The 15,081-nt window shown below is 37.9% G+C and overlaps 1 protein-coding gene across 2 annotated transcripts in view; it reads left to right on the top strand.

The window, feature by feature from the left end:
* The first annotated feature begins 1,668 nt into the window (after positions 1-1,668).
* Positions 1,669-15,081, top strand: part of PSMF1 (proteasome inhibitor subunit 1) — a 1,027,177-nt gene continuing 1,013,764 nt past the window's right edge. The window contains exon 1 of one of the 2 annotated variants that reach the window (XM_044090428.1): positions 1,669-1,932. In XM_044090428.1, the coding sequence (XP_043946363.1) occupies positions 1,804-1,932 (129 nt within the window). In that variant the 5' untranslated portion in view covers positions 1,669-1,803. The remainder of the gene's footprint in view (positions 1,933-15,081) is intronic. The other variant, XM_044090427.1, reaches the window with a different exon arrangement.

Here is a 15,081-nt window from a genome sequence, read left to right on the forward strand (position 1 = left end):
TCACACACATATATTCTGTCTTAGTTCTGCTGACCTTCATTCCTCTTCTCTGTAGAGCATATCTCCACCCCTCCAGGGTCTCCTCCACCTGTTCCCTACTCTCACTTCTTCTTTTTCTTTCAGCTTTTCCCGGTTAGGGGTCGCCACAGCGGATCACCTGTCCACTCATAATTGGCAGTGGAGTTTTACAGTGTCGAGTTGCCAGCCCGGTGCCCAACCTTCCACAGAAGGCACACACATGCACGCACTCACACCTAGGGCCAATTTAGAGTGTCCAATCCACCTACAGCATGTCTTTGGGATGTGGGAGGAAACCGGAGCACCCGGAGGAAACCCACACGACCACAGGAAGGACATGCAGACTCCGCACAGAAGGCACCCCAGCCGAGGATTGAACCAGAGAACCTCTTGCTGTGAGGTGACAACGCGAACCGCTGCACCATTGTGGCCGCCCTGTTCCCTACTCTCACTACAGATCACAATGTCATCTGCAAACATCATAGTCCACGGGGACTCCTGTCTGATCTCGTCTGTCAAACTGTCCATCACCATTGCAAATAAGAAAGGGCTCAGAACTGATCCTTGATGTAATCCCACCTCCACCTTAACCGTATCCGTCACTCCCACCACAAACCTCACCGCTGTCACACTACCCTCGTACATATCCTGTACCACTCTTACATACTTCTCTGACATTCCTGACTTCCTCATACAATACCACAACTCCTCTCTAGGCACCCTGTCATATGCTTTCTCTAAATCCACAAAGACACAATGCAACTCCTTCTGACCTTCTCTGTACTTCTCCATCAACATACTAGTACAATAATGCTGATTAATTTAACTCCGTTTTTACCACTCTGAATTAGGGTTGCCACCTTTTCAAATGGCTAAAGTGGGACATTTTCGGGACACACATCAGATTTTACAGGCCGACACATATCCACAGTCAGTACAAAGGATAAAACTTTACTTTTTTGCCTAAATAAAAGCTTATTCTTGTAGCAGTTTAGTTGCTTATTCTGTTTCTTGTAACATTTAGGTATTTTAGATACAGAAATAACTATTTTATGCAACTATTACATAAAATATGGGACATAATTATGTCCTACAATCACAGGACATTTGCCATTTTTAATATTTTTGGTCAGGAGTGGACACAACTGCCCAAAGAGGGACTGTCCCTCACAAAGTGGGACAGGTGGTAACCTTACTCTGAATTCATATGGCAACCAACTAAATTCCTGTTTTTATGTATATATTTTGTATATGTTACTGTAATCAAACCAACTACATTCCTGACATATATTACTGTAACCACTATGTGTAAAACTGTTTCTAGTTATGTACCAATTAATGTTTATTTTTTTTTTTTTTTCTGCATCTGTGTTCTTGTCGGAGCTTTTCTCCCCGGATCTCCACCGAAAATTGACTCTTTTAGGCCCAGTGGACTTTCCCGGTAAACAAATGCAATAAATAAAAAATAAATACACACACATACAGAGAAGCCAAAGAAAACTATACTCGTACACTATGCAAAATTGCCAATTAATATGCGACGTTACTGTCACGGACTACCCCGTCTCAAAAACAAACATCCCTCCAAATAATTTTATTACGGAAATGTTATATGTGGCGCAGTTGCAAGTCGGGCAGAAATGTCAGTTGCACCGTACCTTAGAGACGAGTTTCATTGACTGGTAGTAGGTTTCACTTTTGCCTTGGGTATATTTTGACAACTCATTGCGTTTGGCGTGCCTTCAGACTGTCTCTGGAGTTCATAATTATTACATCGCAAAAAATATGGCAGGCCTGGAGCTGCTGTATGAGTTGGTGGAAAGCAGTATTTCTTGCCCACAAGATGCATTTGTGTGTTTCCTTCACTGGGAGATCGTTAGTTGTGGATACAAGTGTGTAGGTACAGGAGACGCGGTAAGTGCAAATAAAACGTTAAGTGTGAATGAGAAACTGAGTTATCCAAGACCATGACGTTTCCAAACAGATTTTGATTTTGGCAGTATTATTCCTGAAAGGTTGCAGTTTTTTTTTTTTTTGCTTGTCTTTTTGTTAACCACTTAACTGGTTATAAGTTACATGAGTGTACTGTGAGCATTGCATCTGTGTAGGTTACATCCATCAGGTAGGCTAATAAAAACGGTTGTCCATTGATAGCAATAGGGGCAAGCAGTCTAAAGCCCATCAGGGTTGTAATGTAAATGCGTAATTTTTTAATAAGACTTTTTTACGCTGTTTGATGAAAGCAAGCGGCGTTGAGATCTATAAATCTTAATGATAACTGCTTTTAATCTATGTGACTGCATTTTGTTGCACTTTTCGGTTTAGTTAGTCTGATGACGTCTCTCCTGTAGCACTGACATTTTGATTACTGAGAATTATTCGGGAAACTGAAACAGTACATGGAGCACTGATCTCCTAATTGTTTGTTTATTTGCGTTTATAGGCAGTTCCTTGTATATGTACATATATTTTGGGAGCTCCGTATTATCAGAGCAGTTACAGTCTGATGATATTTTCCCTGTACCATTGACACTTAGATTACTGAGAATTATTTGGGAAACTGAAACTTAACTGATTCTTCGTGGAGAAACAGCCCATATAGAATTGCGATCATTTTTTTTCAGGCAGTTCCTTATCATAGTACAAGACCATTGTATAATAAAATACTTTGTGAGATGTGTTAGTACAGTATAGTTCAGCATTTCTACTCAATATCGAACATTGTCAGTTTCTCTGCATCATTCTACATAAAATTCTATGTCTTACGGTAAGAGGATTTGCAGCCTGCAGATAATATTTTTAAGTGTGGGGAATGTGTAGACTGACATCTTTGGATGCCGCTAGGTAAGCTGCTGAAACCATATGTACCAGTGAGCTTGCAGCTAGTGCTACTGGTAAAAGAAAAGGACACATTGTGTTAATATAATTCAGGCTTGTTAAAGCCATGATATCTTAATATGTATGGCTTTCGTATCCATGGGTAGCTTGTCCTGGCTTTAATGTTTGGCTTTCTGACTCATGAGAAACTTTTGCAAACTCTCTACTCTGCTGTCCTGTTGTTGATTTACTTACATTATATTAGCAAAAGCACCCACACTGATGTTTAAACTCTTTGTAATGGATTGCTTTTCTTGGGTGGATATCGTCATCTGTGAAAGGTCCCAACCCACTCCATTCACCCTTACTCACTCTCCTGCTCCCAGTTCCTATCCAATCCCCGTCCCCACATTATTTACGTTTGCACTGCACATGTCCCCTCCTCTTCCCATTAGCTTAACCAGTCCCTGCTACAACCTCATTATCCAGTAGCATTCACCAAAACACTTTACAGTCTTATGTCATGTTATCTCCATACTAATTTATTCTTCTGTTATAACATTGCAATCTATACTTCTTATTTTACTTTTTCCTATTTACAGTATTCTTGTATTCCTTCTCATGGAAGGCCTTCGGTATTACCCTTCCTTTCAGAATATTGATCCAAAGCATAAAACAGCAGGAACTGCACTCTTCACTGTAATGGATTTTTGTACAAGACTTGAGCTTCACCTTATTTTTGACCATCATCTGCCCCTGTAATTTTGTTGTGGATGGGTCAGATAAGAGGTGTGATATGACATTCATTTATGAAAATATTAAATAGAAGGGGCCAAGTATTGACCCATGGCTAACACCAGTAGAGATTGGTTGAAATGGTGAAAGGTTTTGCTACCATTTAATTGTTTGCTGACCGACGATTGTGTAAATAACTGTGAAACCAGGAGAGGGAGGAGTAAGTGAGGCATAGTATTGCAAGTTCAGACAGGAGCTTTTGGTGGGACACTGTGTCAAATGCTTTAGAAAGGTCAAGGGAAAGTGAAGAAATAAGATTGACCTCTTCTAAATTGGTGAAGTTGTGGTTTGGCCTGAAACCATGCTGGATGTTGAAGACTAGGTTGTGTTTGGTTGTCTGTTTCATAAGCTGAAAGTGAATACGTATCTCAAGGATTTTAGAGAGGGGTGTAAGGATAACAATAGATCTATCATTTTAACTCTGACATACCTCCTTTGTGTTTTTTTTTTCAGTAAAAAAAAGGCAGTGTGACTTTCGAGAACAGGTGGAAATTGGAGGAGTGCAGTGAGGTGGTCGTTTAATTTGACTGGATAAAATGAGTGTTGAACTGAGTGGCAGTGGACTCTTTGTTGTTTGAAGTAGAAGGACTGGGTGTAGTGGTATGGCTGAGGTGTAATAGTTTATTTAGAGAGGACCAAAAAAGCTTGGGATTGTTTTTGCCATATTTTTTTTTTTTTTTTTTTTTATATATATAGAGATTACTGTAGTATTTCTTTGTCACATTTAACAAGGATAAGTAGTAAAGTGAGATGCCAACCACGAAGGATGAATACAGAGGTGTTGAATATAAGGCACTTGTAGCTAGTCAGAACAACTCTGGCAACCAGGATAATATCCAAAAGCATTAATTGAGTGAACAAAAAATGAGCGCTTTCGTGTGGTCCATCCACGCTTCATCAGATAGTAATTACTGATCAGCTGTTGTATATTTATACATCCGCTAAGCGCGGGAAACTTATTAATTAAAATAAAATAATTCTTTTAAAAACTTCCATTAAAAATATATACATTATGCATACTTTGTTTGTAGCAAAAATATATGAAATTCATTCCTATTCAAGTATTCTATAATATCAATAGAAACAGATACGATATGTATAAAAAATCACATTATTTAAAAATATATATACATTCATTATATTTAGATTTCATATAATTCTAGTTAACAAAACTAGTAAAATGTATTACTTCTGCATATGTTTCTAATCGGAACATCATCCAAAGCAAAAATAAATCATTTGTATAATTTATGTAAAAAAGCTTGAATGAAACAGTTAAACGTGAGTAACCTATGACGCTGTCAGTTCTATTAGTCATAAACAAATTTCATATTAAGACAGCTGCATTCTCAGGTTTGAATACTATCACTAGATAAAAATGTACTTATAACAAATTATATATAACAATAAATATAAAATAAAATAAAATAAATATAATTAATGCCTTCTATAGATACATGTTCTTCATCAATACATATGTATTTGCATAGACTGAACGTTTATGCAAAATGAGATGAATGTGTATGTATTGCACAATGTGATATAAACTGTATGCATATAGTATGAGTATGTATATATAATATTTGAATAACAAATTTACATATATTTGCATTCAATATGCATGAGGTAGATTAAATAAATATAGAGTACAAATAAAACAATCATTTTCTAGATATCAATACAGGCTTGATGGACAGATAATTGTTTATGCCTGGAGATGTATGTGCGCCTAATTTTAATATCCAGTTCAACTCTGCAAGGGCCAGATCATTCTCTTAAGTCCCCACCCCTGAAATTCTGTGGTAGCACTTGCAATACTCTAAAACAAAATGAGTGAGTAGAATATTCAATAATATGTTTGGCAAGTGCGTTGGTTTCCACAGCCTTACGAATATCATATAGATGGTTATATATTCGTTCTTGTAACCTCCTCTTAGTTAACCCTACATAAAATGCCTGGCATACTGTACACGTGGCAAGATAGATTAAATTACGTGTATTGCAATTAGCATAAAAATGTGGATTAAAGACATAATCAGTATTTGGATGTTTAAAAGTTTGCACTTCTGTTATATATTTACATCTATTGCATTTATGGCATGGAAATGTACCTTCATTCAATATTTGAGTGTTATTTATTCCATTACTTTTTCTATCCAACATAATGTTATGATCACTACACAAAATTCTTTTAAGATTCCTACTGTTCTTATATAGAAATCTGGGATATTTACCTACTATTTCTTTCGTTTTCAAGTCAATAGTTAAAATATTCCAATTGTCCTGAATGATCTGTTGTATATTCTTTATGTCACTAGTGTATGTGATAGTATATTTTATATAATCATCAACTCTAACATCCCTTTTATGGTTGCTAGAAAAATGTTTATTGTAACATGTATTGATACTGTCATTTTCTATAGGTATGCTATCTCCCAGGACTTCTTGTTTGATGTTTCTGACCATTCTAGGGTCATAACCTCTATTAATAAATAGAGCTTCCATGGAATAGGCTTCTTTTATTAAATCTTCAGTTTTACTACAAAGTCTAAGCATCCTTATAAACTGACTTTTAACTATGCCATGGAAAGTGTGTCTTGGGTGCATGCTATCAAATGTCAGGATGGCGTTTTTCCAAACCGGTTTCCTGTAAAGGGTTGAAGCAATGTTGCCCCCTGGTGTTAAACTGAGTGTGACATCAAGAAAGTTTATTTATTTCATGGAAGTTTCTTTAGTAAATTTTAAGAAAGTAGTAGTAGTTTCTAAATATTGTAGAAATGTTTCAAATAATTCTAAAGTGCCCTCCCAGATAATAATAATGTCGTCCACAAAACGCCTATAGAATTTAACAAATTTGAACTTCTCATTATTAAAAAGATGTAACTTTTCCCACCAAAGGACTACCAAATTGGCGTACGTATTTGCACAGGGGGTGCCCATGGCTACCCCCCATTTTTGCAAATAATAGGTATCGTCAAATATGAAAGCATTGTTTGTAAGCACTAGTTCTAGGAGCTGACATATTAAGATAACATTATCATTAGAAAAAGTAGTCTCTTTAGTTAAAAGTTCTCTTATATATTCTATACCGATGTCATTCGGTATTGATGTAAATAAATTCTTTACATCCATTGTTACCAATATATTCTGTCGTCTATTATCTAATTCTAACTTTTTCACATTATTGAGTAAATCATAAGTATCCTTAAGTATGGTGGGAAATTGATTTACTACTGGTCTCAAAATATCTTCAAGAAAAATGGAAATATGTGCTGTAGTCCAGTTCTCCCCTGATACAATAGGTCTAAGGGGGACGGGATACTCTTCTTTGTGTATTTTGGGTAGCCCTTTAATTATTGGTATGGTGGGATGTTCTATACTCAAAAATTCAAAGATTTCAAGGCTTATTTGGCGACACATAAGGAGGTCATAAAGAACATCCTTTACTGTTTTCACAATGTGAGTTATTTCTTCCAATGTTATAGGGGTATATGTGTCCACTTTTGATAACATATCAAGCATACTGGTAACATATTCATGACTATCCAAAACTACTACACCCCCTCCTTTATCAGCCGGTTTTACAACTATATGAGAATTCTGTGTGAGTTCATTTAAAGAGCGTACTTCTGCTGGTGTAAGGTTATAGAATCTTCCTTTCTTGCTTATGTTGTTAAACAGATGCTTTTTGCATTCAATATGTGATGGCATAATCGGTGTAAAAACACTCCTATTTCTATAACGTATAACTTCCTGCTTATTATTGATGTCAGTACTAAATAATAATTTTAGACTCAATTTCCTACAAAATAATCTTAAGTCAATCAACGTAACTGTCAATGTAGCAGGAGTCGCTGGTATAAAACTGAGTCCTCGATTCAGGACGCTAATGCTTGATTCATCCAGTACATGACAAGAATAATTAAAAAGCAAGCTGGGAGTCGGTTCTTTTTTCTTCTGTTTTGTGCGAACTGTTCCGCTGAGTATTTCCTCTTGCGGGAGTCCCTGCTGTGAGACCGCCCTCTTGCTTGATGTGTAAACTGTCGTTTCTGGTACGGTAAAAAAGTTACCGGAGGTGGTAATGCACTGGAAGTATTCTTCGGAATAGCTCCAGCAGCTGGAGCTAATGAATGAGTGAAAAATGCTTCTTGATTAGGAGGGGGTGTGTCAACTATCGTTACTTCATCATTGTTAGCTCCCAAGGAAGCTAACGTAGTTGCTTCTCTGTAAAACATAGACGCTGGCACCTGAGGTAAAGGTTGAACGACAGTATGAGTATTAACTGTCTGTTTCTGTCTTTTGGTAGTTAAAGATGTTTCCGACTGTGATAATGAAGTCGGAGAATGAGATGCTTGATGTCTGGGCCAAATAAACACTTGGCCCTTTTGAAAGTCACTATAATCACGTAATAATTTCTTTTGTTTAGTGATTCTGAGTCTGTCACTAAACGCATTCACATTTAACAAGGGTCTTGGTACGGTTTCTGAGAGAGCTAACATTTTGTGTTTTATTCTTGTACCTTTCTTTCCATGGTTTTTCCCTTTGCAGCATGACCTGTTTGGTCTCTCTTGTCAGCCATGGCGCTCTTAGATTTTACCTTTCTTGTCCTAACTGATGATAAATCATTTAGTATTTTTATATAGGTGTAATTGAAGTGATTAACTGCTTCATCTAGGGGTATTGCTCTTAATACATTCCAGTTGTAGTGGGACAGGGCTGTAATATATTTATTTGTCAAATTTAGTTAAGTTGCGTAGTTGTTTATAGATTTTGTTTGTTTGGGTGAACCATGTTTTTGTCTGATTTACATAGGTTGGGAGGTGTTCCTTCTATCTGGTAGGCAACCAGAAGATGTTTATATTGTGGGGTTTGTTTGTCAGTATCCAGACCTGTGTGGACTGCACTGCCTGTTAGTGCTTTTGTTGATTCTGGTGTTGAAGCTTATTAGCTGGGTGAAGTCAGGTAAGTGAGTAGAGTCCTTGGAGTTACTGCTGTTTATGGATTACTAGTTTATATTCACGTCACCTAAGATAAAGGTTTCCTGGGGGTTGTCTTCAGATATTTTTGACTGTGGTAATATTGTTGCATGGTAGGATGTATACTGCTGAGATGCATATAGATTTCTTTTAGTTGATTTTGAGGTATGCATTCAGAAGTTCAGCATTATTACATTTTGGGTTATTTATCTGGGCTGGAGTTATTTCTAAATTGTTTTATAATTTATAGCAATGCCATCTGCTCTTAAAATCTGAGTGTGTTTAAAACCAGGTGGAGTAATTTCATTGTCAGTTATTGCTTGTTTTAGCTGGGTTTCAGTTGTGATTAGAATGTCTTTGGAATAAAAATCTAGACATGCATGGATATCATGAATTTTGTTGTAGATGTTTCTGAGGTTAATGTTGAAATGAATGATATTTCCATTACCTGATAGGAAAATTGTGTTCAGAGCATTTGAAAGTAAAGAGTTAGCCATGGTGGGTAGATGACGTTTGGGTCTGGGGTTAGGGTAAGTATCTCCACTAAGTTTCAGGATGAAGGTGGGGGTGAGTGGAGGTATGAAGCCATTTGTATCTCTGTCTGACTTTCAGTGCTATTGATAAAGTGCTATTCTTAACTTAATATATCTGTAAGAAAATGGATCTGATCATATGTGTTAGTACAGAGGAGGATAGAGCCAGGGGAGAAAGAGGGTTTTATGAAGTATGTATCTTTGTGATGGAGTTGGGATATAATGTGGGAATATTATGGTAGAGTTGGGATATAATGTGGGAATATTATGGTAGTGAAGTTAGCTAGTGTTGTGTACAAAGTAGTAGCAGTTGACTTGCTGTCGTGAGTTGAGAGTATAGAAGATGGGTAGAAGAATGTGGAAGTTTGGTACGATGTTGATTGTGTGGTATATTAATGAAGGGAGTGTTATGAGAAATGGAGAAAAGAAAGAGTGGTAAAGGATGGAGTGATGTTTGCAGTGTGGTATATAGCTAAGGTAGAGGAGAGTGGTTAGGTTGTGTGCAGAAAGCTGTATGGTATGAATTTGTAGGCAGGGGAAGATGAAGTAATGTATAGATGAGGGAGGAGTCCAAAAGTGTATATTGATGAAAGGAATAGTAGTCCAAAGTGGTCAACATATATATGTATAATATATTCTACAAGTGCTTGTGTGAATGGATGGATAAAGGTGTTGATAAGCAGGAGTGTGTATGAAAAAAACTGGGTTGAGAATGTCTGTAAAGAAAGTTTTGAGTTTGTGGAATGGCCTGCAGCAGGAATTGACGGAGGGAAGAAATTGGAAGAGGGTTTTTAATGCAGAGACTCCCCATACTCTGGAATAGACTGCCCGTACATGTCAAGCAGAGCACCTCATTGGCCCTCTTCAAAAGGAACCTTAATGATTGGATGGGAGATAGGAAATTCACCCCGGGGATCATGTCAGTCGCCCTGCTAGACAGGGGCCCAGAGAAGTAAATATTGTGGGAAAAAATTTCCAGGGAATTGTTATGGCTAGGCTTGCATAGGCCTTAGGGCCTTAGCCTAGTACCAACCTATGAACATAGAGTGTCGCCACTGTATCCTGGAAAGGAACTGCACTCTTCACTATAACGGCCAACAGTGCTTATTTGTATGTTTAACTAAATAATTAAAAGTTAACAGAAATAATAAACATTTTCTGTAACAACTGTATTTTAGGCTGACTGCACTCCACCGAGACCACCCATCTCTTCTCTCCCCCTTTTACTTTTGTCTTTACTCCCATTTAAATCTAGCTTTTTCTGGCTAAGTAGAATTCTCCCTTAAAATATGTCCTTTAAAATCTATCTGGCGTCTTCTGGTTAAATAGAATTCTCCCTTAACTATTACCCTTGCATTCTTTACCTATTTCTTTTTCTCCCCCTACGATTATTCTCTACAGCTTTTCCCCTCCACTCCCCCCTTCATCTCTTGACCCACTCTACTTACACCAAGGCCTGCTCCCTGCTATACTTTACCTTCTCCCTCTAGGGCATTGTTTGTTTTTTTTTTTCTTCTGTTGCGAAGGACATCGGTCCAACCTGCTCCATTCGCCTACCCTACCCCCATGCCCACCCACCCCCATATCAGTTACCTTTATAGTTAGCCCTGTAAGCTCCACCAGCCCTACTATCCCGCCCCATACATTTTCCAGCTAATCAGGAACTTCTCCAAAATCATCTCCACCCTCTCCTCTAACTCTTTAGCCTATTCCTTACTTCCCTTCAGTCTACTTCCTTCCCCCTCTTTAGCTAACCACTCCTTAATACCTCCCTTTAATTTCACTAGTAACCACCCTCATATATACTTCTCCTCTTAATAATGCTCCTCCCTCTTGCCACCTTACCTCCTGTCCCACTCAACTATCTTTACATCCCAACACTCCCTCCACTCCTACCTGCCCAATCAATACTCACTGCTAATACTCCCCTCATCTCTTCCTCACTCCTCTCCTTCACTTGCTTTATTCTTCCTAAAATCACTCTGTCTCTAAAAAAATTCTCCTCTCACTACAAACTCAAACAGAAATTTCTTATAAGCCACCCTTTCATATCTGTCCTCACTAACCCTCCTGACATCCTTCGACTCTCAGGTGACATTCACCCCAACCCTGGCCCGTACCAATATAATTCTACTCCTACCAGTTCTGCTCATATGTTCCACCATAACACCAATTCTAGTCCCAAACATCTCTCCTCCTACTCATTAAACATTCATAGTATTCTGAACGAGATCACGGAGTTCCACTCCTGGATAGCCTGTTAGATTAGGGACTTCCATTTTAAAGTAGTTATTAGACAGGCTAAAGCATAAAATAAATTGTGTTTCATTTATGCATAAAAGACAGTTAAGCAGAAAGAAAAATAACATTGATGGTGAAGAATGAGAGAGAGTTTATTAGAAAGGAAAATATAAGCATAAAGTGTGCAGACAGAATGTTCTTTTCTCAAGGGAAAGATGCAATCTTGCTAGCTACAGAATGTTCCTTAATGGAATATTGCACATACAAGACATTTTTTATGGACACAAGTTAACACAGAATATGATAATTATGCTTAAGACCACTTGTAAAGTTATCTTTTTAGTGCAGATTTCAGTTAGTCTTCAGAAAATAGCCATCACGCTTGATAGGCTGTACAATATGTGGCAGCAAAAAAAGCTGCCAAGGAGGGGATTCCTCTATATCCAATGCAGTGAAAGGAGATTAAGGTAAAAGGTATAACAGAGGTGAGCCAAGTGGGCTCAACAGTTGAGGCAAATCTGGCAAAGATCCAAGACTTGCAGGGGGGGTGCTGATAAAAGGGCACAATGCAAAGTTGCCAGTCCAGTCCTGGGAGTAAGATTGTATGTGTACAAAACAGAACAAGGGACACTTTTTTGCCCTATGTACTAAAATTATTGGCTAAGCAGCTGATAAAGCCAACAGCTACTAGGTCATGTAGGTTTTCAGAAAATTTGGCCTGTCATAAAGGTTAAGTCTTGGAATCTTTAGCTGAAAAACTATGTAAAGAAATTCGGGAGGAGTGTATAATATGTCTGCAGACCAACCTTACGTTAAAAAAACTCAGTTGCAGTGAGTGCCAGTTTCAGAGGAAGCATGGTACAGTGTACAGATTTTGCAGGACCTCTTCCTCCAGCAAAATGGGGTTGAATAATGTACAGGTTTTAAATACATCACTCATACATCAGAACTTAGACTTAAAGGCTGTAAAGACTATACATCTAGGTAATATAAAAGTCAAATCATAAAGTTAAGAGACTTCAATTCAAACGGGTCATAAATGCTCAAGTGACACCTAGAGTTCAAAATTAAAATTGCAGGTTTATCGAATACCTTTTTTTAAATTTCAAATTATGAGTCCGGTAGCATAAACCTGTATACAGTAGTTAGCAATATAGATGTAAAGTAACTACAGAAGTAGATCTCTGTAGACTTTCATCAGGGACCTCAGACACAACTGTTAGATTAGGGACTTCCATTTTAAAGTAGTTATTAGGCTAAAGTCTAAAATAAATTGTGTTTCATTTATGCATAAAAGACAGTTAAGCAGAAAGAAAAACTGTCTCTCATGGTTGACCAGCAAGGTTATTTATTAGAAAGGAAAAGTTAAGCATAAAGTGTGCAGACACAATGTTCTTTTCTCAAGAGAAAGATGCAGTCTTGCTAGTTGCAGAATGTTCCTTAATAGAATGTTGCACATATGAGACAAAGCCTGAGACCAAGGTTAGGAGAAGTAAATAAGGAAAATTATTGGACTGAAGCAATATAATATGTTGTATTCAGGATAGCAGTTTAGTTAAGGTTTGTAAGTTCATTTGACCTGTTATCTCGGAGAAGATGACAGACGATCGAGCCTGAGTACAGAAGACAGGTCATGTAAAGACTATGTTAGTTTAAGTTGTTCAGGACAATCTGAATATGACATGCGGTAACTTTGAACACTAATTGTTTATGAGTACTGTTAATGAAGACAGTTTTCTGATATTATGAACATCTAAGAAAGCCTTATCGAATGAACTACAGTGTTTGGAGAATTCATTCTAAAAAGTGCACAAGTCTTGGTCCATAAAGGAAAGACGGGCACGTGTTCAGCATGAGTTTGTTTAATTAACAGATAAAGACTTTTCTTCTCCATCTCATTCCAGCTAATTACTATACAGTACAGTATTATCAATTCTTACATAGCCCAACACTCACCCAACATAGTTGCTCTCTCTGAAACCTGGCTTAAACCTCACAGCTCTGACAAAGAATTCCTTCCACCTGGCTCCAGTATTCATCAGCTTGATAGAACTCACAAAAAAGGTGGTGGAGTCACCATTATGTATTCTAACCTCCTAACCCTATCCCCTGCACTAACCCTCCACCCTCCCTTCACCCAGCTGAACTTTATTACTGCTAACTGTAAACTCAACAACAATAAAACTGTAACCATAGTCACTATATACATTCCACCTGGTGACAACATACCCTTGCTAGAACACATTCTCAATTAAACATCTGACAATATATCTAATGAAATAATATACTAAGTGATGTTAACATAAATTGGCTCCCCCTTATCTCCAGCTCCCCTTCCTCCAGTATAAACCTTTATGGCTGCATGCACCTTATCTCTTCTCCTACCTTCCTTCACAAACCAACTAATACTAGCTCAGTACTTGCCTGGATCCTTGTCTCCACACTTAACCTCTATCACGAACCTGAATCCCTGCCACACTCTATCAGTGACCATTCCCCTAGACATGTCAATAGATTCACCCCTCACCTCACTAGACCTCATAAATTTAAAGAGCGTCATAAACTAACCATCTTTAACCCAGATTATTTCAACAATTCTCTCTCTTCCATTGACTGGTCCTTCCTCTCATCCTTACCTCTAGATGACGGTGTCCTACAGTTCAACTCTATCTTGCTCAACTCTCTTAACTCCCTCGACCCTCTCAGAACAGTAAGAGTCAAATCATATTGCTCTCCCTGGCTCACCAACTTTACCCGCTCCCGTATCCAACACAGAGATTCAGCCTGGAAAATTTGGGTTAAGACAAAATCACTCACTCACTATGAAAAAATATAGAGAACTCAGAAATCTTACCAAAAGGCACATAAAAATGATAAAAGGAGCTTCTATCTTTCACCCCAAACTATTGAGCTCAGACACCCTAAAACTTTTTGGAATAATATTGACCAAATTCTCCACCCTGGGAGCCCTTCTACTCCTAACCCCTGCCTTAATAATACACCACAAGAAATAGCATCTATTTTCAATTCTTACTTTATAGATACCATCAGCAAACTTACTCTAAACTCCAACCCTACAGCAGCCACCTTCCCACTACTGAAAAATACCCCTTTCTCATTAACTCCTGTTCCAATGCACTACATTAAAAAACTTCTTTTCAGACTTAAGCCATGCTCCCCTTCTGCTGACAACCTGCCATCCTCCTTCCTTAAGATTGCAGCTAACTCTCTCTAGCTTACCCCGTCTCCATCCTTATAAACTGATCAATCAGTGAATTCACATTTCCTATTCTTTGGAAAAGTTCTATATCTTACCCATCCACAAAGGAGGTAATTCTGTGGAGCTCTCTAACTACCGACCTATTGCCTTACTCTCTCCCCTCTCTAAAATACTCGAGCACTGTATTCATAAACAAATCTCAACCTATCTTACACAAAATAACCTTATCACACCTACCCAACATGGATTCCGCTCTAATCACAGTACTACTACTGCCTCTTATCCTTTACTAACACCATCTCTGTAGCCAAAGACAATGATAAACTAGTGTCTTGCCTGTTTTTAGACCTCTCAAAAGCCTTTGACACTGTCTCCTATCCTATCATCCTCTCCAGACTCTCTGAACTTAACCTATCTTCAGAAACTATCTCTTGGTTTCACAGCTATCTCACAGATAGGCAGCAATCTGTTAAATGGCTCT

Source organism: Protopterus annectens, chromosome 12.part0 (assembly GCF_019279795.1).
Source record: "Protopterus annectens isolate FY-2018-M chromosome 12.part0, PAN1.0, whole genome shotgun sequence".
Lineage (NCBI taxonomy): Eukaryota > Metazoa > Chordata > Ceratodontiformes > Protopteridae > Protopterus > Protopterus annectens.